This window comes from Nothoprocta perdicaria, unplaced genomic scaffold (genome assembly GCF_003342845.1).
Source record: "Nothoprocta perdicaria isolate Ctin4 unplaced genomic scaffold, notPer1 scaffold_337, whole genome shotgun sequence".
Classification (NCBI taxonomy): domain Eukaryota; kingdom Metazoa; phylum Chordata; class Aves; order Tinamiformes; family Tinamidae; genus Nothoprocta; species Nothoprocta perdicaria.
The window spans coordinates 119,821-147,770 of NW_020455574.1; the positions used below are offsets into that span (position 1 = coordinate 119,821).

Here is a 27,950-nt window from a genome sequence, read left to right on the forward strand (position 1 = left end):
CCCTGGTGCCACGCTCAGGTCCCTACTTCCTCCTTTGCTCCTCTCTGATGCTAACACAAGAGCATCTCTCTAGGCATTTCCCAACCTACTGGGGAGCCTCATAAATTGCTTACATAAAACTTCTAACAGGTTAAATTTTGTCACACAGACAATTTAATTAGACTTTCTTTGAGCAGGCCTGGAAACACTTCACTCTCGAGGGCTTCTCTCTGAATTATTTTAGTAACTCTGCAGAGCAGGAAACAGCTTGCCTCTTCTCCCACTGTTTTTCCATTAGACACTAATGGATTTCAAAACTCCTTCTGTGAACTGATGCATGTCAGGGTATCCCAAGACACTCAGAGGGCATAAGCATCAAAATGGCTTTCTCGGGCCCCTGCACAGAAGTAAGAAATAGCATCTAAGTCAGTGCCAGCTCTCAACTGTGTGCATTTCAAGTCACTGAATACTCCCAGCTCCTCTATAAAGATGCTTAGTTCTTCATGTCAGACAAACTGCTGTGGCTCATGACCAAGAAAGCAGGAAGCTACAACGTGCTTGTTCTATTTTTATGGCACCTAAGAATAAATCAAAACTTGTAACAAGCACACAAGTCATGGGCTTCGAGTATTCCAAGACAAAACAAGGAGAATTTGATGGGCCTTAATGGTTTTGATTTTCTCTCTGCAGCTTCCACTACTGTCTCTGGCAGCCTGTCAATACCAGGTTATGCTGCAAGAGGACTGAGGAGCCACATGGTGAAACACGACGTTAAACATGGCCAGGCCACCTACACAGCAGGTAGAGCTGTGYTGGTGTGTCACGCCACATACATTACTACTGCCACACAGGACTATAATAAACACCTCAAATCACAGTGAGGCAAGAACCATGTTTAGTATCATTTTAATTAAGATTATTGTATTGTATTGATATGTATTAATACATAAAATATGTATTTTTGCATATCTGTTTCTCTGTGAAGGAACATACCTGCAAACTATGGAGTAAAATATATAGGATGTGGATTCTATAAGCAGGCCCATCCCACAAACCTAATACTGAGGCTCAACAAAAAGTCTGTTACACTCAATAAAATCAAATAGAACATAATAATAGAATAAAAAATCAAAAGGTGGGCAGAAGATATGGACTGCACACGGCCCACCATGGAGATCTGTTCACCATCCAAAGACACYGGGGGGACTTCTCTGCCCTTCCCAGGTCCTTCTGAGAACAGCACAGGCTGATTAGTAACTACCTGTATTACTAGACAATGTCAGGTCCTTTTCTTAGAAGCATTACACAGGAATGGCGATAGAGAAATAAGCTCTTTCTTTCACCAAGTCTGAGGAAAGAATAGAGGTAAAGTACACTACATGTTCAGAGAGTATTTTAAAAAGAGGCTTTTATTTTTCTCTCATTGAGAATTCAAATTCAAACTGGAATCCTAGACTTAATCATGTTTTTCCTGCTTTCAAAATATTATTGATGATTATGGAGAAAAACTATTCACTTTCTCTATCAAATATCTGTGTTTAGGTCCTTAAGCTTGAACATTTAAATTTGCAGGTACTATATTACTCTTTRGAAGTCCTGGACACTGGGCAGTGTTTTTCCAAAGGAAGATTTTCCCAGTGAAGAAAGGAAATTCTTTTAATATCAATCAAAAATTATAATTTGAAACTAATCACACATTGAGTTTAATATTTTACAAGGAAAGTTCTTGAATTTTTATATTTAGAAATCCCCTTATATWATAATACAAAAAAAGTAAAATCTGAAAGAAATGGTGTAGTCTTATTTCAAGACAATATTTCAATGAATTCCAGAAGCGAATGGAATTCACCTTTCACTTAGGTAGGGGTGTCTTAGAATGGATTTTAGCTCTCTATTTTCTGATATGAGATAACACTATTAAACAGTAATTGCAAACATCATTTTTGTTAGGCCAATAACCAGTACACACCTTGCAAACTACTGTAATCAATTCTATAAAGTGTTGCTAAATTGTAAATACTTTTGTATCACTTATTGAGTATCTAGGGTAGAAATGTAGACTTCCTTGTCAAAGAGCGCTTTTCAAAACTGCCAGGCTTTCAGTAAATAAACATTTGCTAGAAGGAAAGCTCTGTGGAGATCTGTGAAAACTAATTCCACGAGGTCCRCACATCTCACAGCTACAGCTTCAGTGCAAGAAGCTCTTTTCTATGTACATATTATGCTAAAAAYGTAATTCATATTGATTTGTTTGTAGAGCAATATTCAGTTTGCGTCCATATATGAAATAACTGTTAAAACATCAATGTTAATAAAACATCTCTGCCTGCTAGAAATCAATTTATCTGGTAATGTACTGCATAATTTTACATTAGAGAAATAAATAATATTATAGTTTATGTAAAATAAAAATCTGTATAGGAACAGTCTGGTGTTCCTTTGTCATAAGCTCAATATATGACTTTACAGAATGTCACTAAATATACAATAAGGACTGCTCCTGCCACAAACAATTTTTATCCAAGGTTGTGGGCCTAAAATCAGCTTTGATTCTGCATATATTTCATATACTTCATCTGTGAAGAACCAACTGCAATTACGTATTTTAGAACTCTAACTACARGTATGAAAGTTGTTAGTATATTTTCAGTGGCACAGCCTGGATAATGGCAATGACCCTTACTATGCAAACCAGGTAAAGGTTACACTTACCCTGCTACCAGAATTCATCCAAATCTCACAAACTGCAGTTTCACCTATGACAATCTACACCTCCTTTATTTTACACTATTTTTCTTTCCACACCTTTTGCATATGAGTTCCTTTCCTTTTGTAAATATATAGATAAACACTATTAAGAAACTTATTTTTTAASCTTGCTGAATTTTAGAAGTAGTTCCTATGAAATTTTAAGAAAGCTACAGAACTACAACAAGAAAAAAGACTTGATAAAYGTGAAGTAAAGCACAGAACATAGCAATTTAACTGATAGGCTAAMAATTGAGATGGGAAAAAAAAACTAGAACCACCAATATTATCTTAGCAATTATTATTTCCATTGCAATGATGCAATCACCAACAATGAATATCTGTATTCAACACACACCCACTGTGAATCAWCAAAAAAATCACTAGAGAAATATGGAAAAGAGCAATATCACATTCAAGCATATGGCATGAATAAAATGTATTTACATTTCACTATGTTCTCCAAAAATACAAAACAAAACCAGGAAAGCAATAATTTAGAGGAAAAAGAATATCTCCAAGGTCTGAAAATCAAYTGCGCATCATCATCATGGTTAACTCTATTCAATTATGTCCATCCAATTTTATAATTCAGGTGCACTTTATGCATGTAGTTCACTCGTGCTGTTTACTGCTAATAATATGCACAAACACAGACTCGTACACTGATGTACAAACATGCACATGTGCTCGCACACACACACACACACAGTCTTCTACATAGGTACTTTGATAGGTCCAATGCAGATATATACAAATTCTCATTCTTTCTCAAATACTTCATTTTTCTCATTCAGATAATTCTGTTCTTATTTGATCTTTTGTRGTTGGATAATTAAGGACAGATGTAGGAATACAGGAGAAAACAGTTTCCTCCCACTTCATTAACATAACAGAACCATCAAATTGGACCTAGATGTTCATAGTACCCCACTGAAATTCATTTAAACTTTAAGAAATCAGTATTGATATATTAATCTTTGTTTTATTAGCAGATATTAATCACTTCCACTTTACAAAGGATATACATTGTAGGGCTGTTTTGGGAATCAGTATTGTCATTACTTGGTATAACTGAAACTGGTAGAGTTACCATGAGACTGAACTTTGGAAAAAATGAACAAATAAATAAACAAAAATGGATCCCTGTGTTATCCTTTGTTTTCCTTAAATGCTAMATTATAATTGTATTATTAGCCTATACATTAATAGGAGTTACGGGTTGGTTCAAACAAACCTTGATTTAAGCCATCCAGACAGGACACCTGCTTAGTATCTAGATTTTCCACTGGATCTCCTCTAGAAACCTCTCCCAAAGATGTCTGCCTCTCAAAAATGTTGTTGTTGTTGTTAACCTGGCTCCCATTTTGCTTCAATAGCCTGAAAACTTCTGCTTCCAAGTCTCGGATCTGRAAGAAATATAATCCATTATTACCCGCACCTTGCACACAAACATCTATAAAATCTTTTTTTCTTTTCAGACTATCAGACAGACTTATCTCATTCTTCAAGCATTTGAGTAAATATGACTCACACGAGTTTGCAAGCCTTGAACCTCTGCCAGATGTTCTTTCTCCAAATCTTCTATTTTCTTTCGTTCAGCTTCCTGGCGTTTAATGAAGTCAAGTTCTCTTAGAGAAAAAGATGTATTTGCTGGTATCAGAACAGGCAGGTTCAAACAGAAAATACACTATTCTGGCTCTTAAAATATGCATCAAAAATTATGTAGTTAACATATTTTACTATTAACCTGAAAATTAGCAATAAATTGCAAACAGGACAAAACCCGAAACAGTTACTTAGCAGTCTMAGTGAATGTGGTATAAAAAAACAATAATGGGAACTTAGCTGATAAAAGTAACAATCTCAGTTTTTCGGAACTAATTCTGAACTAATTCTGAATTAATTCTGAACTAACTAACAGTTCTAATCAGAACTGTTAAACTGACTTTATGTTTTCATAATTTTTATATCCAATGGAAGCAACATTTGCTCAGTTTATGCTGAGTTCTGCTGTGGGAGATGGGATGGAAGCTCTGTTTTACAGGACTGTGACTATACACTTTCACTGCAAGGCAGTACATCATTTTCTAGCAGGCTATAAAGAAATCTGTTTGGTGATTTTAGGAGACTGAAGTAGTTTAAAATGTTTAACCATATATTTCACAAATATAAGTTAGAATAGCAATAAAAAAACTAAGCAGAATCATTCTAGCTAGGCATTTTCTTTTTGCTTTGAAGCCCTAAGAGGTTTGTGACCGAGAGCACATGAGATGTCAGCCACTTCTGTAGCAGTTATGAAATTCCAAGATGGGTAATGACTTGTTGACTACAATGTAAAAATCTAGTATCTTTACTTCCTTTTTAATGGAACAGGATATTCACTTCTGCTTTCCCAGCTGACACTTGACATAGCTGCATGTTTTGGAGAAATGAGTTTTCTTTGCTAAATGACTGTAGTTATGTAGTATTAAAAAAAAATCCTCAAAATAAAGTCTGAGGAATAGAACCTGTAATAGAAAGGCAGGATGTTATTATTCTTGCTAGCCATTATGGAGAGGGGACATGAAACAGAGGGGACCAGCTAATCATCAGTTAGCTCAACTCACCTCAAACATTCCTGGCATCTATRAGAAGAAAAATAAAATGCAAAAGTGTATCCACACAATTTGCTTTTTTATGTTACATTAGTACACAGCAGGAGTGAATCCAGCTAATAAAACATGACTACAAATTTATGCTAGCAGGTCTGAAATATTCCAACATGGTTTYTATATACCAATTCTTCATTTAGTTACACTTTTATTGTGAAAAATACTGTTTATCTTACAGGCCTTTAATAATGGGTTTCATATTTCAAAGTTTCTCTCTGGCCACTAATTCAATTGCTAAGCTAATGCAGCTGCTTACTTTTGCTGAAAATCCTTGATTAATTTCTTTGCCTTGTTATATTTCTTTTCCAGGGCCTGATATTGGCTTTGCGTCTCCTTGAGGTGCTCATTCACAGTGTGACACAAGGTTTGTGCCTCAATCCAGTAACTCTCTAATTTCATCATCCTTTCCTTATTCTCCTCAATGTTCTGCTGGAGCTGGGTCTTCTCCACTTCCCACCTCACTTTCTCATTCTCAGCAGCCTGCAGCTGCACAAAATAGTAGAGATGCCTGTCAGTTAAGGGTGAAAAGTACAGCTTAATAGTTTAGAGTGAAGTCAGTCAACACGAACAGTGAAAAATCAATGAATTACTAAACACAAAAATAATGTGCGAGCAATGAAAAGGATTCCAAGACGAGAAGAACAGGCTGACTTTCAYGTTATTCTGCCTCAAAATGAGGCAGGGCCTTTGCTTTGCGTTGCAGTGCAGCTTCTAAGCTTCTCAGGGATATACTAGCATGCTTTCCAAATTTCTGTAGTGCATTGCTCGGGCACACTGCTGGGTTAATCAGTCATCGCTAGGAGTGTGTTTGCTCCATGCATCTGGCCTAGGTGATACAACCCATTCATACACTTTCCTAAAATTAGATATTCTTTGGGTGGGGRGAGGGAGGAAGTGGGGGGAAAATCTGTTCCAGTTTCTATATTTAATTTGATTGAAGACCATCAGTTTGGAAAACAAGAGAAACAAGCCAACTGCATCCAATCTAATTCCGTTTCCCCAAATTAGATTTTTTTTTTTGAACTCTTACAGTGCCTATTTTCATGTCATAATCTTTCTTAATCTAGAAAGTGAAACAAAATAGTTCGGGAGAACAATGTAAAACTTAACATCAAGTTGTAACCCAGAATCATTTATTTTTGTTTTTTCATTTCTTCAGCAAGCACAGAGAGCTTAAATCTAACACTGCTACTATTCTAGAACTATTGGGAGTAAAAAGAGAACCTTTTTTAAATRTAGTACTCTTGTTTTATTTAAATTTGCTTATCGAGTTATAAGTTCTTGCTATTAAAAGAAAAATATGCCCTGCTGTGGTAGCTTGTCCTTTCTGGTGCTGATTCTAGCAAATTTATCACTCCTCCTTAGCTTTACCACCAGTGCAGTTGCACTGCTTTGTCAGGTACCTCACRCTGCCCAAGCGAGGCCAGCTGCAGGTCTGAATGCTTGGCTGGATATACTGCACATTTCAGTTCCCAGGACTTACGAAAGGAAACCAGGCCTTCCACATCCGTGTTTACTTAGCAACACCATTTAACTTGCTCTGGGCCAGTTCTGCTGCTATCATGAACGATATATATGCAAAAGGAGGAAAGTGTTTGCAGTTTTAGTGGTAATTTACCTACCCTAGCCGCACTTTCCTGGGCTCTATTCAAAAGGTCAGGTAAAGAGCTGCAACACAAAGAGGTTCAATAGCCCTAATCTTGCAAATGGATTTGCCCAGCTGAGGGCTTCCACCCACACATCACTGCCATGAAGTCAATGGGCACAACCCTAATGGATTTAACCGTGCAGCTCTGATTGACAGATGGCAACAGAAACTAGAAGGGAGAAAAGGTTTCTGACTCTCTAACCTGAAAGAGTCATTACAGAAAACAGTTGCATTATGAATTTGTTTTTAACAATAATATATGCGGTTTTGATCAACACTAAGTAAAATGCATGGTGAGTGCAAATGGTTGCTAGAAAGAAATAACCAGCCAAATTCATTTCTGAAGTAAAAATTTCACTGGCTTCCACTTTTTTCTTCCTTCTGTAAACTGCTCAAGGAGAAAGGTGTTGTTAAAAACCTAACATTACTCAACAACTGTATTATCAGTTGAACTTCCCATAAAGGTTATCCTACTATAAAAAAGTACAGTTTATTTTTATTGTTATAGCCAATTGAACCTAATATCCGGCAACCAATTTCGAGAAAATGTTTTCTGTTAAACTGACAAGCTTTTTCCTTTCCAGAGCATCTCTTAGAGAGAACAGTATCCCATTGGCACCGTTTTTCTTTTCCTGTGAAGAAAATGTAATTTTATTAAACATCTTTTAATAAGCTAATACTTAGAAAGAGAAAAATGAAAAAAAAATAAGAAAGCAAACCTATACTGAACAGGATGCCTTAACATCATTACCAGATAGAAAATTACTCACACAGATGCAAATATTCAATCAAAATATWATTTTTTAAACTGAGAAAATGCATTAGTATTTTAAAACTAGAAATCTGCCATTCAGCCACTATATTATCCTTAAAAATGCATGTTTAAATGAAGGTATACAAGTTGGCAGCTTTAGTAGCAGCAATTAAGATTTTATTGAAACTTTAAATAGAGCATATACGTGAAGACATGATTTAGCTGAGCCACTGTGTTTTTCTAATCTTTAATACGGACGCTGACTTCTCCACCCACATAAAGATACATGTCTTCAGACCGGATTTTGTATGAGGGAGAGAAGAAAAAAAAACAGTGTGTATTAACTGCATATTGAGCCTTACCTTCGTCTTCAGCTTCTGAATTTCAGCTTCTGTAACTGCATGTTTGATTTGCAACTAAAATTGAAAATATAAAATAAACAAGTGAAGTCACAGGGAGTCCTCCAGTATTTTTAAAGCCTGTGCTGCAAGTTGAATACCTTATTACACAGCAGAAGGCCCCGAAGAGTGCTGCAGTGCAGTGGATTGTAAATTAAAATGTCTAGCTTGCAAAATGACTCAGTCTGTGTGCAACCTAATTAAAGATAGGATGCCGCCCAACCACTCATCATTCCAACTCAGAACATCCAATCTGTTCAGCAAAACCAAATGCCCTATGTTTAAAAAGAAAGGGAAAAAAAAAAGAAAAAAAAGAAAAAAGAGGAAAAATAAAAGATGCTCAGATGCTCTCCTGCTGGGCTTTGTTCTCCTCTGATGTGAATATGAAATATATCTCAGTGATATTAGAAAGTCCCATTGCATTGATTAAAGTAGACATTTAACAAAAGAGCAAATGCAGAAATAAGTGATTTAACAAATTGAGAAGTCAGGAAAACCTTGAAGGGAAGATTCCACATTTACTGCATGCAAGTGAGCATTAAGATTTATTCTATTATTATGAACTATTAGTCTGAATTACTCCATTCAAGATAGCCAGTCTCAAGAGAGAGCAGTTATACTGGGAAACTGCRGAGAACAGGAAGCATCATTCAAGCACACAAGTTGACTGCATGTAGATTTACAGCTGATGCATTGTGCTAAAGGTTGTATTTACACTGCCAAGCACCGTGCCACAATGAGAGTGGCTCTGTACTGGGAAACAGTTGGTACTGAGGACTTGACATCCACAGAGACACGTTTTTTGRGGGGAGGGACTGTTTTGGACTTAGTTTAATCTGATCCTATGTAGTGAATGTCCTTCAGCTGTTGAGGAGGACACCCTCCCGTAACATCTTCAGTCTTAGTTTCATGCTAAAGGATTAGAGTTTGCCTGAAGTACAAATCAAAAGTCATCTTAAAACTGCTCATGACCCTATAGACATGACCCTATATAGGTTTACACCTAAATCCCTTCTGCTTTACTATTTAAAGCTGTTAGTATGGAAAAGTTAACAGACAGAACAAAATCTTATTTCTAAAGCACTGTTTAATCTGAATCAGTGGCTTGTGTGTGTGTTGGATAAGGAGCGAGGGCAAAGGTAAAGCCTGATAGTTTGAGATAACACTGCAGTGAAGACAAAGCCTTAGTCTATTATTTATGAATACCAGGAATAGTTATGGAAAAGCATGTTTTACATGATGGTTACTTCTCTTACAAGGATGACTGGAGCCTTTGAGAATAGCTTATGCTGAGCTAATGGAGTACATGGGGGAATTGCACTGAATCAGAAAGTAATATCCCAGTAAAGCAACGGCTACTCTCTTTAAGACCAGGCTTTTAGACAAAAAAGTACAAACAATTCAAAGCACAAGTCCTTTATTTGGAAGAATGGTTTTAATAATAGGAGCTATCAGAGTGCTGATCAGTATAAGTAACTCTGAGAAAGTGCCAAGCAACCTCTCAATTCCTTTTTCCATTTCATGGGACCTCTCAGACACATTTCTTGTAAGAGCATAAAAAACACACACAGTTAGATACACTTTGGTCTGCACTTAACTGACCTAGTGAATAACTCTAGTCTCTCTTTGTGGAAAATCACTCAATTTATGCTGGAAGGAAGGAGACAAACAGTTCCACCTGAKGAATATTCTCCTTTCCACTGCTCATTTGTGGGTTAGTGTCTCCAAACGAGACCCAGGAACTAACTGTGAGCACTTCCAGTTCACACAGTTCTCAGCAGGTACTACAAGTCACCTTTGGACTGTGCAGTGAAAAGTACTTCAAATGCTCTTATGCCCAGGGAGAGATAGAAGATTTAATTTTAAATGAAACCAGTAGCTGGCTAGAAAGCTTGCAGAACACATGAAATATGGAGGCACATCTGGCCTACTACCAAGTATAACAACTTTGTTATCAAGTCAACCCTAGATAGGCAGTTTTAAAGGAGTCTGGTTTTTGTACTAATTCAATTCCTGCTAATAATGGGAGATGACGAGGAAAAATCACAAAAGAGCCACTTGGAAAATTATAAAATGCTCAGATCTGTGCTTAGCTCACCTGCTTTGTTCATTGTGTGAGGTAAAATCAGGGGGAAGATGTATGAGCTACTTTGCCCTTTGCAGAATTAAAAATGTAACTCAAGGCTCCTGGGGTTACCTGCTTTCCAACTCTTCTAAAAATCCCACAAAGCAGTAAGCAACATTTRAATAGTTTATTATGACATAACAGGCTCCAATTTGTTGCATAAATGGCAATCTGCTCAGGTACAGATGGTCTTAACAGTTATTTTTATACTCTCTGCTATTAAATTAAAAAAATATATGAATAGTGAGTGTGCAGTCAGATCACTGAATCAGCACATGGTACAGCAGATCCCACGAAGGCAGAAAAACAGACACCTTCCTGACAAACAGATGAATGTGTAGCTAGAAATCAATTTTCTCCCTTTTCTTTTGTCTTAAACCCAAAATAACCATGCTTGCAGTATAGATGGGAAATATGCATTTCTGGGTTAACACAAAGCAAGGGCTAAGGGGAATGATTTGACAAGAAAATCTGTACTCCACAGCTCAAATTTTTAAGCAAGTTTTCTGATAGGGAAACATGAATACCCCCTTCCTATGCAATGCCAGGCAAATTCTTGGCAAATATTTCATTTAAATATTTCCTTTTTTTTATGAGTTTTTAAAGTCAGCATTATGATGGATTCCTTTTAATAAAAGATATTTTGGATGATATTTAGCATACTGCCTATTCTAAGATGTCTTCAAGGGCTGATCATTTTTTCTTCAAAACAGTAAAACCTCTATTTTAAAATAAGATTTAGAGAGAAAACAGATTGAATTCATCTAACACTGCAAGAGGCAGAACAGGATGAAAAGCTGGCAACAGCGAAACATCTGGAGTAAAATGGGAAAGAAAGTACCTCAAGGAATCTAATAACACTGATGGTATTTTTTTATACATAATCGTTACACAACCTTGCTTATAATAATGCATCTTTCATAGATTTCATTGAAATATGTGAAATATAATACCTATCTCGTAAGATCCCCCCTCCTCCTACAGATCCTCAGTCATCAGAGGTGTCTAGCTCTTTCTTTCAAAGCACTTAAGGAATATCAATCTCATCTTTCCTACTTTTCAGCCTGGAAAATAAGGTAGGCAGAGGTAATGTGATTCACCCAAGATTGCCCAGCTCTATCCTGATTTCCATTCTAAAAGTAAAGCATTTCAAATAAGAGCGCTCACAAAGTATTTGGGCACATTTTTCACTGCAAAGACTGAATTCAGCTAATTAGGTCAGCCTATTATGTGAAAAGATTATGTCCAACCCACTTTAATACTTTCATTAATCTCCGGGGTAAGAACAAGAAAGAACAGTTATTCTTTAAATACAATTCCAGAAAMCTCTGTGTGGGCTTGTGCAGCGTGACCGTGAACAAGTCCTCTAGTGTTGAAGGAATTCAGGGCAAATACCAAGAAAAATACATGCACCCTGCCAGTCACAGCCAACAAAATGCAGCTGTGCAGCCTAAATGCCATCAGCGACTCCAGAGCGGCACGGAACTGCGCGGGGAGCTCCTGGGGGAAGAGTCTGCTCCCAAGCAGGAACATTTAGTATCTGCCTCTCAGGCTCCCTCATCTGCTCTCGAATCAAAAGACCCCCAAGTCTTTTAGTTTGATTTTCTCTGTATTTCTATATCTAGATTTGAGACCTTTAAATGAGGTCTACAACTCACTTCTCGTCAGTCTGGACGTACTCAAGACTGGCAAGAGCCCAAGCTGGTGGAAACTGTTTTCAAGCACAGTTTTACAGGTAATTCAGTCAAACGGCCCCAATGTCTTACCCATCCCTGCAGCTGTGCTTTGCATAACCTTGTCACACTGGCAAGAGCAATGGGGTAAATGCTACCAGTCAGAATGGTGCTATCTTCCAACTGCTTTGAACAGGTCATAYAATCAACAGGCACAACACAAAGTATTAAAAATGAAGTTGTCTGTTTTGTTCAATTGCATATAGCCTGGAACTTGAAATACGGGGTGAGAAAAAATTAAATGAACTACAAACTTTTCAGAAAACAAAGATGAATGACAATAGGCACTGGAAGGCTGAAAAGGGTATCAGGAGAAAAGGGGAAGACTTGCTTGCTCAGGAATGGATTACTTCTGTATTTTCTATTTCCGTGACTCTTACGGCCATGAGATATATTTGTAGAAAATAAAACCTCTGGCTTGAATGAAAGGGAGGGAAGGGGAAAAGACAAAGCAGGAAGGGAGATAAGAGGGAGTCTCTCTATTTTTTTTTTTCTTAAATTGCCTTCTAGGCACATAAGGGCTCTGCTCCTTATCTATGAGGCTCCAATTTCTTTACACCCTTTCATCTCCATTCTGTTTAAAAAGCAGAATGTTCCTTTTTTTTTTTTTTTTTTAATGCTCAGTCCATTCCTCTGGGCTGGTATGAATCCATTTGTTTCATACCTTTATTTTCACCAGAGACCATGAAAGTTCAGGAATAAATGAAATCAAAAGCACAATCTAAAATACAACAGAAATATTTCTCAATATTTTCTACACTAACTTACAAGAATTTAAATATTGCAGCTACTACTGACTATCGCTGCCCCAAGCTTCACATAGTCCCAGTGGGTAAGACACACACTACAGCCACAGAAGTTTGATAAAACATCAACCTAAAACAYGCCTGCTTCTTTCTGAACACATAAACAAACACATCACAGTGCAGAATACTGATGAGTGCTGTGCAATGGTATCGGAGTTAGGAAAAGCCCAACCATGTTCCTTTTTGCTGAAATTTAGGATTTGTTGTTTGTTCCCCCGGTTGCTTCCGCTTGGAATCTCACAAAAAAAGACAAGCCATGTGCCAGGAATGAATTAACTTGCATCTCGCCTTCCTGGCCAAGAAGTGCCAACTAAGTACTAAGGCAGAATAAATTTCATACCGAAAACTTGGGATTATAAATCCTCCTCCATCAACATATTAGTTACCTGACAGCTGATGTTAAAACAACTGCTCAATTTACTTAAAGGAGATTTTTTTGAGCCATTTACTCATACTGGCTGCACAAACAGCCAGAAATCAAATCTCATGTTCAAAGAAAGTAACAACCACTGAGCAACGGGATAACTAGAAACCTAGTTCCAGTGAAGTCTGTGGGAAATATTTCTGGATGTGTAACTCACCTCTTTGAACTTGTGAGCCAGCTTGCTGGTGTCCAGGTCGCTGGGGGAGAACATGTCGTCGTTTTCGGGAAGATCAAACACTTCAATGGCCACATCACCCCCTGGAAGGGCAGGTGCCATGTCTTCGTCTTCTTCATCTGTAGCATATTCCCCTGTCTTAATTTCATAGCATTTAAGAAATTCAAGTTATCTTCTTATTATACAGAGACTGTTAAATATGTACAATTTGTAGACTTTCAAGTAGTTAAGTCGGCGTGTAAATACAGCATATTGCATGCAAAAAATAACTTGGGTTTTTGTTTAGCTCTAGTCCAAGCAGTTGTGATTTCTAAATATGTGAACTACTACTCCACAGTAGTGTTTCAGGACATTAAGACAGAGGAGAAAATAGTATCTTAAGCACTGAAAATTCCTAGAGGCCAGCTTTACTGGCTGCAGTTAATGCAGTTTTCATCCTTTTCCAAACATGGCTTTCTTTCCCACAGGAAGAGCTCTCAGTGTGTTCCAGTTTTAATAAGGAATCCTTTCCAAACAGAAATACAAGCAGAACAGAACTGGCAGGATCTTGATTTCTGTTTTGTGAGCCAGCTGCAGGTAGTAACTCTCAGGTGAAAATCCACTGTATTTSAACATCAGTTGGTTCATTTTTCATAAAGAAATTAGTAATAGGAAAGCCACTTCTATACCAAAAGACAACACAGGCACTAAGAAACTGAGCGTCAGAAACAAGCCCATGGAAATCAAGCTTTACTGAATTCTCACCCTGGATAAACAGGTGCTGCTAGCTAGTTTTACACATAAAACTTGGGTGTCTTTTGGGTTGGTTAGACATGAAATATGGACAGACTGTTGGCTAATAAAACAGAAGTCTAAAAAGAATAAGCTAAATCATATTTCTCAAGCCTAAAAGGGGCAACACAATAATGCTGAAAATAAAACATTTATATTATCATGCCCTAAGGTGCCTAAACAATGTTTTGCATATGCACCTATGCTCACCACATCCCAAAGGTGGCTGAATGCTTCTGTATTCTGCAGTTCATCTCAAGTGAAGCCCAGCTCATGCATATTCTGTGCACAYGACTATCTGAGCACAGCAAAACTTCCCTCAGGGACAGCTGCACTTATCAAGTGCAGGAATAAAGAAATGCACGAGAAAGGGATGGCAGGGAGGATAGTCCTTCTCATGAATACAGTAATACTTATGACATCCCAGGTTTTGACAGAATTATTCATTTTTTACATGCGCTCTAAGTTCCGGGCGTAAAAGTGCATGGCATTCTTTTCAGAAATATATTCCTAGCAATGCTCCAATATGTATTGGTATCATTTTTTTTTTTTTTTAAAGAACATTTCAAATCAAGAGGTAAGAATTCAGGTGTCCAAATAACAGTTAGAATTTCAGCTTCCTACCCAAGTAAGCTTCCCAGCTGTCATTTAGGCTTAGGTAAATCTCTTTCAATTACACAGTAAGGCATAGAAGCACATTAATTGTAAATATACACAAGTACACACAAACCGAAAAGACATATGAACACATCCAATAACACAGGGATGTATTTGCATGAATAAGCAGCACTTCTTGGAGAGATAGCACACTGAAAAATTAAGTTTACATTTTGCTAAACTGCTAGAATGAAAGATCAAACATCTGGGAAGCAAAATGATTTGGTAAAAACTTCTGAAGTTAAAAGAACTATAAAAAGATGACAAACAACCATAATGTATGACTTACTCATACACTAAATACAGCTGAATGTGAAAAAAAAATCGTAGACCTGTTGCTGTATCTTAAAATATTTGTTTACATATTCTACAATCAAACACACAGCAACCATATTTTACGTACTTTGTGTGTACAAAGACTAAGAACTTCAGCATTCTTCAAACAAACAAACAAAATCTCAGYCCCTTTACTGGTTACCACCATTCACTCATCTGAAACAGGCGAGCAAAAGTAATATCCAACCTTCAGCTTTCCCATTTTTCCATAGGAATGGCTTTCATCTGACACAGCCATTTAGTAGCCACACACTAACACAGGTAACAGCACAAAATTACCAGTGTGAATCGTAATGTCCCCTTTCAAAAGGGAAGATGTCACTCGTGCTCTCTACTGGCACTGTAAATTCTTGGAATGTGCTTAACACAAGCATAAAGCAGGAGCAGCAGCAGCCAAGTCAGCTCCTCCAAATCACCATAAATGTGGGGGATTTGGAAACCTGGCTAAAGCTTTTGCTTAGGGACTGCAGCTCTTCCCACAGGCAGGGAATGCCGCTYGGAGAACTCAATAGCGCCTCTTCATCTGATCTTTATTTTAGAATTTTCACTTAATTTTTTTTTTTGTGAGAGCAAAGAAAAATATGAAGAAATCATTTTGACAAAAATATTTCATACTAATGATGCTGGAAAAATTGTGTTCTCTGAAAGATTTCCTCAACCATAACGCACTCTTTGGGTTTTGGACATCCAAGAACATGGTAATGCTCCAATACTACTTTGCTCTCAGAATAGCCTGATAAATAATAATTAAAAATGAAAAATTATTCAAATGTCCATTAGTAATATTAAAATAATAAAAAAACCCTGTATTACTTGCATAAAACTACTTATCCATGGCCAGAGAGTGAACAGAATGCTGCAATATGTTATCAATTTCTCATCTTGCATCAGAGTATGCAGACTTCAGGGGAATGAGGCATCTCTTTTATGTGAATTTTGCCCTTCACTGTTAAACATGAAAAAGATAATATCATGTTCAAATTAAGATACCAAGAGATACCACAACTTGATTAACTGTGCCTAGAACCCTGCATTAATGCAGGAAAGACTTCAGTTAAAGATACAGACTCGGGTCACACTTCGCACACTAGGTAGGAAACACAAAGACAGTGCCTATTTCAAACAGTTTTCCAGTCACCAGGATAAAACAAATCAAGAAGGGATGGGGRCGGTTTAGAAAAAGAAAGAAGCTGGTGAGGAGTAAATTCTGTAACATTCTACCTAGATGTAGCACCTATAACAAGATCTCCTCCTACCTTTACTGCACTTAGCACTGGCTCGTAGGGCAATGCCAGTTGTTGCCCTCCTGACACTGCCAACTGCAAGATGTGTGAATCTTCCTCCAGCCACCAGTAACCGGCATGTAACATTCCCAGCGGAATGAGGAGCTACAAGAGTCTAATAAGTCGCCCGAATTTAGCATCTGACTGAAGTCCTGTATAAGCTGGTTGGCAGCAATCGACACTTCCCCCATTGACGCTGCTTTAGGGAACGCGGATTCTTCTAAAACGGGTGGAAGGTGCTGCCTGAGCTGTGATGAGGGCTACCTTGGGTTTTAGGTCAGAGAAATGCCAGGCAGCCTGGATCATGGGAAGGCCGAACGCCAGGCTGGAACATGCCTGGGACATTCTACACGCAAGCTGATCAGCCAGCAGCCTTTCCAGGCATGGTCACGTTCAGCAACTCTGGGACTCCAAGACTCACCAATGACTTTTTGCTCTGGAAACTCAGTACATTATTGCTGTCTTTGAGGAAAAGTCCAGAAYTTGACAGCCTCAGTGAAAGACACATTTTTGATTGTTTTCCCCATTATTTAAGCAGGGTTGAAGCTGGAGGTCTGTCCTACCACCTACCAAGAACTGACTGAAAACGGGCAGATCAGTCGAACAGCTCTGAAATTGAACACATCYGTGTAGAAATTCATATCATCTCAGTATGAAACCAAGAAAGTATGAAACTGCTGGCAACCCAAACACCACTGCTCTTCATGCAGTCAGAATCCACATCTTTGTTATGAGAGGGACTTGGAAAGATAATCTTTTTGGTACATTTGTGRATATCAATCCATATGATGCAGACTGTGATTTCCATGCCTCCTTTCCCAGAGCCAGAGAATGGCTTGCTGGTAGTGGAGTCTGGCACAGGGCAACATAAACAAACTCAATCACATTTGCCATAGGAGAGCAAGGTGCACTTGAAGCAGTAATGTTCATATTTGATAGTAAATGAAGCAGGAGTGCTTGTGATGACCAAAAACACCTTTGAACTGTGTCTAATGCACATCAGATCACAGCTTCTAGGAAGTCAATTGCCTGAGGATGGTGCAAGCTACAGGGTTTACTGGGAAGCAGTCACCTGGCAAAAGTCTGAACAAACTGAGGATTGCTGCAGGTTCCCCACACAACCTATTGGTGAATCTGTTAATCAAGCAGGGCCTCATGCCCATCGCACACTTAACTATATTCTAGCTGTCCATTCTGAGAATAAAAATTAATATCACCCCCCCATGCACACTGTTGTTTTTGATACCCGAAGTATTTCCTCAGTTCTTCCAAAGACTAATTCCTTCTCCTCCCAAGATAGATCTGTTGTATTCTGTATCTAGTAAAGGTTTTTTCCCCTTCTTCTTTCTCCTTCCATCACATAMTCTTATATGAGAGTTCCCTTTGCACGGCACAAGGTGATGGCCAAAAGGTATAACTTATGGTCACAGACGTGGTCACATCCTTAATGTAGCACCAGGATAATATATGGATGCCTCAATTCTGTTCTGTGATCTCCTTGTCCTCCTTTTGGTTCTCTCTATCAGCCAAAGACACTATCAATAGAAAACTCTTCTTACATTTGAATTTTCCTGCGCCAATCAATTTGATATTTGCTGTTCTGGAACAAAAGGAATATTTTAACCACACACCGAAAAGCTCTGCAGTAATTTTCTTCTTGAAATCAGATTTATCACCACAATTTTTAAAAAGCAGCAGCAAAGGTGCCACTTTTGGCACTTTTGGCAGTGTCAAAAGTCAGCCTCAGAGTCCCAAGGGGAAAGCAGGAACTAGGAAGACAGAACAGCACATGAAAAAAATGCCCAAAGAGACAAATGCCGGGCAGGGGGTGTTACCTCATCGTCATCTGCGTCGTACTGGGCATAATGCTGCTCCAGGAGCTCTCTCTGGCGCCGTTCCTGTTCCAGGGTTTGGCTGATCAGCTGCGCCACCTCACTGACCTGTCCYGGTTTTTCTCGTCCAATTACAAACCTGTAGAAAACAGCGCGGAAAAAATATCACTCTTGTTGCTTTACCAAAYTTCTTGATTTTCAGCTGCATCTAGACTGGATGCAACTGGATTTTCCTTTGGAAACGCAGGCCTGTGGTGGTTTTAAAGATGTTCTGTGGACTAGAGTTGCTAGAAGGGCACTGTTCACAAAGGGAGGTCAGGCCAGGAAGTGACAGGATTTCCTCCTCACACACAAAAAAGGGACGGTGACCGGTGACCTCTAAAACCTTCCCTCCAAATGGGAACTTCAGGGATTTAGACTGAAAGCAGGGCAGATTTTTAAAAAGTATTATCACTCCTATTCCCTTAAGAGAATGTATTTCTCAGAAGCCAACAAAAGTTCAGAGGAACAGTTAAAAATACAGAGAAATTTCTGATCGCTCATGGTGAAAAGAACATGATAGAACAAGAAAACAGAATCAGAGTATTTTCTTTCTCCATCTTGATCTAAAAGACATTTCTGAACTTTTGTGYTTGCCTTTTGCCTACCTGTAAAAGAGAATCTATTTCTACATTTTAAAATCTGACAGACTCGTTTYCCTAATTTTAAACTTCATTTCAATCTTTTTATTTTACGAACTCCTGTTGCTAGGGAGCTTTTTTCTCCAGTTTTGGCGCTTGATAAAAATGGGAAGCAAATTTCTTTGCCTTAATAGCAGGCAACAAACGTTTCCCTTTCTTTGGCTGAGACTTGCATTCTTTTCCAACCTTGTTTTCAGCAACTGAAATTTTGGACTGGCTTTGACTGCAACATTTCTTCCATCGTTAGGTACCCTGCTACATGTAGCAATAATGATAAATGCCCATATAGCATTGATATTATAAACAACTGAACAAAAACACAGTTTAAAGATGTAAAGCTGAAGTAACATTTTCCTAACACGCCAGAAAGACACTGGGCAATTGTAGGGGAAAAAAGTATTATGTAGAACTGAAAAGTAAAATCAGGTGCCTCTGAGAGACTGCATATGGTAAATTATTTGTTTCCAAAATATTTGGCACCAGTGATGAATTTAATTTGTTATTTGGAATGAGAAGTACAAGTGTGTATTACACCCCATGTAAGAAAATGATTTTCATTAGTACTGTCTATTGCTGTTAAAGACATTTGAGATTTGGCATCTATACATAGGACAAGTTCCCATGCGTGGATAAGCCTCAGTCCATTTCCTATGCCAAACAATTTGTCAGACTCTATGAAGTCATGTGCTATAGAAAAGAATACAATTTGGAGATTATTTTGACACTAACAAAACAAATGAGTTAATAACTGTTTCCAAAAGGACAAGAAAGGTGAGAAGAACCGACACAATTCGAAATAATGAAACAAGGTGCTCTAAAAATAGCTCACAAGGAAGGGACTTAGTTTAAAAATATTAACAGAAAATACAACAGACCCTAGAATAATATCAGCAAGTAACATCAGTATTTTAATCCTGATTAAATCAGATCACCGTCTGGCACTCACATCCTACAATTACGAAATATGACATTGGTTCTCAGCAATGATAAAGACCTGGGGCTGGAAGAATGTTTGTTTATGACCCCTCTGCCTCATCTGTTCTGCGCTCTGACTCACAGTCAGATCCTGTTTCTTCTGAATTTTCGTTTTACAGCCAAGTATTACTCCAAAAGAGTAAACCAGCCCTATCTGCGTCTCAACTGCAAGGAACAATGAACCTTTGACATTACAACACCAAGTAAAGAAGCATTTAACCCACACCCGCCGTCTGCTTGCCTCTTCTGTGGAAAAATAAAATAGAAGGGAATATGGAAAACAYCCATTTCATTTTAAATATATATTTTCAGAGAAATTACACAGTAATATATTATTAATACACAGCAGAGATAACATCACATTTATAAATACATGACAGTGATCACCCATGTAGCAAAATATAGAACAATGCAATGTGCTGTATATATAATTTTTCCACCTGTCTTCTGCCTGGAAATTCCCCTCCCTTGGAAAATAATATACTTGAAAAAATTCATACAACTATTTCTTCACTGTCTGAAAGTCTAGGATAGGTAATATGGCATATATTTAAAATCTGTTACCTCCCAGTTATTTATGATTAACACATGTCAATGGAAAACCCCCCTTTCCCCTCTTTTTACATTAGGAATGGTTTTGGCATATTAAAATGTAATGCAATGATATTTTCATACAGAGCATTAAGTTGAGGTAGGAAATATATATTTTAAACCTTATTAATTGGAATTTTATTCTCATCCCAAAGACAGGTTATAGCGATGCTATTTTCAAGGCTTGAAATATATGTTAAAAGTAAGTTCCTTAGGTGTTAGAACACAATATAGCAAATATAGCAGAGAGTATATAGCAAATATTTTTCAAAATAGAAGTATAAAAGGAATGTCTTATCTTCCTAGAATTCATTGCTTTAAAATGAGATATTTGATAATTAGACTGAAGTATCTGAAAATAAATATTGAGAAGTATTCATTCTATGATTGATGCCAGCTGTAAAGAGGAAAATTATGTYTCCAACATTATAGTCTTTACAAAGTAAACAAAACTTTTTGCCAGGCTACGTTTCATGACTTTAAAATATCAAATTAAATACAACAGAATAATTCTGTTGATTTCATAAATAATCTGTAAAGTACAAATTTGTAATATAAGGAGAAAATAAAAAATATTTCTTTCTTTTGAACACCAGATAGGAGAGAGTTTTTAAAAAGCTGAATATTAGATCCTTAAGCCTCAATTGGCTTTAACTATAAGATCTATCATAATCTGAAGTGTTTAAATATTAAAGAGGGGCATAAGGTTGTGAATCACTGACCAGAAAATTAGTCACTGAAGCATAATATGCATCCTTCAACAAAATGGCTAATTACGTGTTTCCCATCACGGTGCCTCACCAAAATTAAGCACATTTTAGATTTAATTAATTAGTCTCAAGGGCCGAAGTACTGAAATAAAAACCTACAAATTCTGTCTATGGTATCTTTCAGAAAGTGACAAATGAGGATGTTAAGACCACTTCAACCTCATCACGACAAACTCTCCTTAATTATTAAAGCTCAAAAATACAGAACAAAACCAAGCAACGCTCTGTAGCTATACTAAAAGTCATTAATTTCATTAAATCTGAGGGTGAGGGAGAGGGAGAGAGAGAGAATAATAAAGGTGCAAGACATAAACTGACCTTGCTATTCAGCTATAGATTATCTAGCACAATTGTGGTAAAATATTCTCTTTGGTTGTGGTGATAAAATRAACAGGGATAGAGATTTATATTTGAGTCTATCACCTTGAGTATAAGAAAATATAAAGGAATAGAAAATATGAAGAAATTGAAAATTCAGCTAGAGTAATGGTGGTTAAAGGAAATATTCTACTAACAGTGGCAACAATGCCAGTTTTCGAGTTGCTGAATTGCAGAATTCCTCCTGCAATCCATGACAATTTAAGGATTTAAAACCCTGCCTCATATACTGTTTTCTGCATATTTGTAGTTTTTATTAAATGAAGATGTGCAGACCTAAGCTTCTTGAAAAAAATAGCAGTAGTTTATTTAATTTTTACCAACAGTRGGAACCAGAGACATTATTTTAACAATTAATTTATTTAAAAAGCACTTCCACTTTTTAAGAGTTTTGCAATTGAAAAAATGTGTGCAAGCACTGTAACTCTGTGACACAAAATGAACTTCTGCTGCATGTATTTTTAATGACTTATTCTCAGTGAAACTTTTTCTCCTAAAATATTTCACGCATTAATGCTCAGTTAAGGATAATTTATTTTGGATTCCTTAAATTCGACAAAAAATAAATAAGAATGCAATGGACAAGTAAGATAGAAAGAACAGTTTTTACTGTAACATGAGACATTTTTCTCTGATTTCTAACTTTCTTAAAATGTAGTGTGGTCATTAAAAACATATAGCTAATGCACAGTAACACAGTTTTACATTGGGAAGTTTSTTTTTTTTTWWAAAAAAAGGAGTTTAAAAATGGATTTCCTCTGTGTTTTAAAGTACTGAGCTGATTCTGCTATCACTTAGCTGATTTCTTTCAAGATGTCTTTAATTACCTACCCTGGCTGCCTCCCTTCGGATAAGAACTATATAATTAAACCAAAGTGCAAAAAGGGATACAAACCCTGTTAGAAGGCAATTTTGTTTAGTTACAACACTGTAAGATGGAACTCACAGGCTTTTTGTAGCCAGGATCAGACTCTCTGAATCTTCTCTCTCATGTGAAATGTCAGCCTCCAATAGAGGTCAGTGATTTGGTGGAAGAAATTCACAAACTACGAGAATTCATTGCACTTTCTCCTATAAAAATGATCTGAAGCTTAACAGCCACCAAGAGGAAACAACAACAAAGAGTTGAATCATTGAATAAGGTAGGTTGGAAGGAGCTTCTGGTCCACCTCCACACGCACACCCCACTTAAAGCACGGCCAGCTCAACCATGGTCTCATTCAGTTTTGCATCTCTCTAAGGACAGGAAAATTCTACAGCCGCTTCCAATGCTTGGAAGGGTATTGCACCTTGCTATGATTTTTTTCTTTTTTTGACAATATCTAGTCAGAATTTTCCTTGCTGCAACTTGTTCATTGCTTATCTCATCAGTAGGCACATCTGAAGAGTCCGGGTTAACCCTTCTTACCACCCATAAGGTAGCTGAAGATAGCAGTAAGATCCCAACCACCCCATCCTTCTTTTCCTCAGACCAAAGTTGCTCTTTCTACCTCTCCTTGGGATCTTTTCTTCAGAGCTGCACTCTGGCTCATTGCTCCCAGTTCACAACATGTCCCAAAGCTATTCCTCCCTGCCCCAGCTGCAGGACTCTGCATCTGCCTTCCCTGGGCTTCATGAGGTTCTGCCAGCTCATTTCTCCAGCCCATCACAGTCCCTTCGAGTAGCAGCCCTGTTCATCAGCCTATCAACCCTTCTCCCCAGTTTTCTAGGGCAGAACTAGCCCACCCTTGCTAAGGATGCCCTCTGTCTCACACCACTCAGACCACACCGCTCTCACTTGCATCAGAGACAAATTCTATTCAGCAGCCTTTAAGGCTATTAGCTGTAATAAAGAGGAACTAAGCATGATTGACAGAAGTAAGTAAACAACGTTGGCTTGGAGATTAGTGAGGTAGTAACCCAAAAGAACACAAAGAAGTAAACAAATCTGCCTGGAGATTAGTACCCAATATAACCTGGGGAAGTAACCACCATTAGTGGATGAAAGGAGTTATGGCAGTAAGGAACTGCACACACACCCCTATCACGTGCCTCACTGAATTTGTGTTCTTTGTTATTGTTATTAAGCTGTGTTTTTGTCAGCATTGCTGYTACGCTATTTTTACTTACTGTTTTTTAAATAATTTTAATTAATATGTATTCAGATTAAAAAAGGGCTCATGTCCTTCCCTGGCAGAATCACATTGCTGCTCTCCAATCAATCCTCACTCCACCATGACCAGCTCTGGCAGAAGACATTCGTGATCCAGCACCAGTGAGAAACTGGTGGGAAATGCAGGAAGCAGCTACTCCTGCAACAACATCCAAGTCACTAATAAAGATGTTTAACAGGACTGGCCCCAACATCCACCCTCGAGGAATGTCACTAAGAAGGGAGTTCCCAGCTGGATTTCGTATTACTGATCATAACCCTTTGGGACCAGAAGTCCAGTCAATTTTCCACTCATCTCCAACCCCATGAGYGCTCCCAAAGGCACACGTGTTTCTGTTCAAGCATGTGAGAGAAATCCCCAGTCCTGCTGTTTTCATAAGGGAAGCACAAGATCCTCCCTGGCCAGGCGGTGCCCCAGGCACTTCCTCACTACCCTTCAAGCCTCCACTGCCATTCACAGCGAGGACACCTTCCCTCACGGGTAGTTTCAGGCTCTACTCCCTGTCGAACTTGCTCCACTCTTTCAGGTGGGTCTCTTCTCGCTCCTTAAAGAGGATCCTTTCCTTAAAAAACACCTCCTCTGCAACATCAGCTGTGCAGGCAGGTGTTGAACTGCATCCAATTCCATTTGATGCTTTCTCCTTCACTGGCATGACGTCGGGGAACACCCATCAGGTTCTCATGCCCCTCCATCCTATCCTGCAGAGCCCTGTGCAAGACCTCAGGGTCTTCCTCAGCAGCATCACTAGTGCCAGTGGACAAACAGGAAAGGCTGCTTGGAAAACTGCTTAAGGGCCAAAGGCCTCAGCAGTCTCTCGACAGCATCTTGGATACAAGTCACCGATAAGCTACACTTATCAATGCTAAATGGATATTGAGTCAAACTCTCAGAAAAACACATTAAAAAATATAATGCTCTTAGATTAATTATACCCACAGAAATCAATTCTAGTCCAGGGTCTCGTTGACAAATTAGCTTTACTTAAAACTGCTTAAGAAATAGCCAATAGATTCAGTGGGTTGGKTCCCTTCCAGTTTCCAGTTACACACTCCTGAGGAGTGCCTGTGGAGAAACTCTTCTGCCTCTTGCAGCAGATCTCACCGTATCCCAATGCAATATTGCAGGAAGYTTTCCTGAATAAATGCTGATCATCTAATCAGCATTCTCCACAGCACCCCTGYTTCTTATGGGGATGGTCAGCTCCAAGAATCACATTTCTAAATCTTAGCTGGATGCAGGGGGAGCRTACACCCTGTTCAAAGGGACAAGCGACAGCCAGGAATGTTTCCAAAACCTGACTGCCTTTTTGGGGTGAGATCCACCCTTCCTCACAGAACCACAGACAGAATCACAGAATGGTTGAGGTTGGAGGGGACCTCTAGAGATCCTCTAGTCCAGCCCCCTGCTCCAGCAGGGAATCACCCTCACCCTTCCTGGTTTCCATGGATATACACRGAGTACACATGGTTGAGATGTGAGCAAGCTTAATCTGCATGATTAAGTGATCCAGCCCCTAGGGCAAGCTGAAACTCACTTGTAGAATAGTCTGGAYGTAGCTAAATACTCCCACGGCACCATCCCTGTGGTTTGCTGAAGCATCCAGGGAAGAACAAATATCGGTAATTTCTGCCCGGCTACGTCACATTAACCACAGCACACGGTACCTGGGTGGGAACTTGCACAACAAAATACACAGCACTTTGACACAGCAAAGAAATTAGCTAAATTATCATTTACAATGACATTTCAGCTGAAGGGATAGGAGTTCATGTTTTGATCCAACTGATTTGGGGAAGTGATCCAAAATCGGCCAAGCTACTTTTACTGTGAAAGAAAAAGGAAACCCACTCCTAATGGAAACCCGCTGAATCCTACTAGCTCATGTTACAAGACACGAACTTTAATGACACAACACATTAATAATAATGCTCTAGATCYCTCGATAAAAGATTAAAAATTCAGTTTAAAACTTTTGCATGAAGATTTATTTATGCATTTCATGCTTAAATACATTGTTTCTTGCCTGAACGTGTAAATATATTTAATGAAAAAGCCTGTCATAAAAGCCAAATTAGCAAGATTACAGGACACAAGGGCTATTTACACCACTAAACTAAACACACTGTCAGGGAACACTCCTCAAGCACTCGCAATTGATAGTCTTCACTGTTACGTTGCTCCSACAGTCTCTGGAAGGGTTTGGCCCAACTTGGCGAATATTCTCCTAACTAACGCTGAAACACAGTCCAGAAGTGAGCAAAGGTTGTGGATGTTCCCAACAGAAAATCTGGATGTGGCCACAAATGTTAACAGTATGAGCACGGCCCCTGCTGCTGCCAGCTGGCCGCGGTGCTGCAGCACCGGCCCCGGCACGTTTAATTCACAAGTCCAGGGGCAGCCAAGAAACAGAAACAAACTGCACTGCTGTACGTGCAGCACGGCCCCGCTGATGAACGCACTCTTATCTCACCGGTGCTAAGGGATGACAGTGTTTAAAATTAATCAATAGCATTATGGCCAGCATGCTGCCCCTGGTAGTCGTATGGATTGATGAGCACTGCTTGGAAAGGTTCTTTGCAGAGATGAGGAACAAAAAACAATGCAAAATGTGTAAGTTTTAGTATCATTCTACTGGAAGGAGCAATACAAATTCATACTTTTGCTGGAAGGTATCAACAGTTAGGTTTATATGGAGTAAATTTATGAATGATATCCATCAATCAGACTTAGCAAAGAATCCGAATGTGCACTAAGCACAAATGGCCTTCATGAATCCGCAATCAGCACCACCAAGCAAAGATTTAAAGCATTTCTCTTTTCTCCCCTTTTTCCCYCCTTGGTTTTGGGTGGTATTTGGTCACAAGGAAATAGAGTCAACAAAGAAAGGAAGAACATCACTCCCAGTCAGCTGAAAGAAGAAAATATAATCCAACCCTCCGAATAAGATATAGGGGATGACATGTTTTGCTTTTGGCTCCTGGAACTTATCCAGGACTAGGAAGATATAGAGATCTTTGCTGCCTCTTCCACAGCATGAATTTAGAGCCTGGAGAATGTTTATATTTAAAAGACCTGGCTGTTTGATATGGCAAGAGTACAGGTAAAGAGAGAAAGCRGGAAAGGGAGAAAATCAGCACTGGGACATTGACTGGAAGAAGAGACGATGATTATCCAGGGGAAGGAGTCATAAAAATAAAATGATTCTGTTCATTGTTATCATGAGCAAATAACATTCCCCACAGGGGTATAATGTTGTTGGCTATATCCTGCTGTTAGTTTCATCTGTCCTCTATATTCTCTTATTACTTGAAAAGACACAAATGTTTAAATTACCTTTCCAGATGTTGTGATGTTAAACAAAATTAATGGGAGGCATGAACACACTGTTTTCTCAGCAAGTATATTTTCCAGAAAGAAATCAGCTCAAAATGGGATGACAAATGAGCTGAAGAAAGAATAAATGGCATAAAGGTGGTGTCAATTAAGAGGGCGTATTTTCATATCCCCATATCTTGCCCTCTAACTGCTGCTTGCATAAAATTTAGCTACAAAAGAGTTTCATCTTTGTCTGAAAGATTGCACTTGTCCCTCAATAAAGTAAGAGATAATGAAATCTAGCTATGAACTGGGGAATGAGGCAAAACCCTGCTTTCAATTAAAACTGACCAAATAACAGAAAATAGAATGGTAATAAATGATTCTTTACTGGGAGAGAGAACAGCTAACAGTGTAATGCCTTAGGGCCTGGACGTTGCACCGCTATTGTTGGAGCCTGCTCTTCAGTGACCTAGAGAACTAAACAGTAACAGTAAAATTTGCTAGGTAATTATTTGAAGAAGGGAGATTTTGAGGCTTTCTAGGGGAGTTTAATTAAACAGAGAAACRTCTAAATCCACATATAGATTAGAATCAATATAATTAACTTCAAGGTGAGGCGAGTCATGAGAAATAATACCAAGATTTGCACAGGTTCTGTGTGGTGTCACGAAAAATAAACAAGAACTCACTGAGAAAGCACCACGAGAAAAGCTGGTTAGTGCCTAGCAACAGCTCAGGAAGCTGACAGAATGCTTGGTCACG

The 27,950-nt window shown here is 38.4% G+C and overlaps 1 protein-coding gene across 2 annotated transcripts in view; it reads right to left on the reverse strand.

The window, feature by feature from the left end:
• Positions 1 to 27,950, reverse strand: part of PPP1R9A (protein phosphatase 1 regulatory subunit 9A) — a 128,880-nt gene that overhangs the window by 21,185 nt on the left and 79,745 nt on the right. For both annotated transcript variants that reach the window (XM_026043716.1, XM_026043717.1), the window contains exons 5-10: positions 18,327 to 18,462; positions 13,427 to 13,582; positions 8,146 to 8,199; positions 5,638 to 5,867; positions 4,262 to 4,358; positions 3,965 to 4,136 (exon numbers count right to left, since the gene is read on the reverse strand). In XM_026043716.1, coding sequence (XP_025899501.1) covers positions 3,965 to 4,136; positions 4,262 to 4,358; positions 5,638 to 5,867; positions 8,146 to 8,199; positions 13,427 to 13,582; positions 18,327 to 18,462 — 845 coding nt within the window. The remainder of the gene's footprint in view (positions 1 to 3,964; positions 4,137 to 4,261; positions 4,359 to 5,637; positions 5,868 to 8,145; positions 8,200 to 13,426; positions 13,583 to 18,326; positions 18,463 to 27,950) is intronic.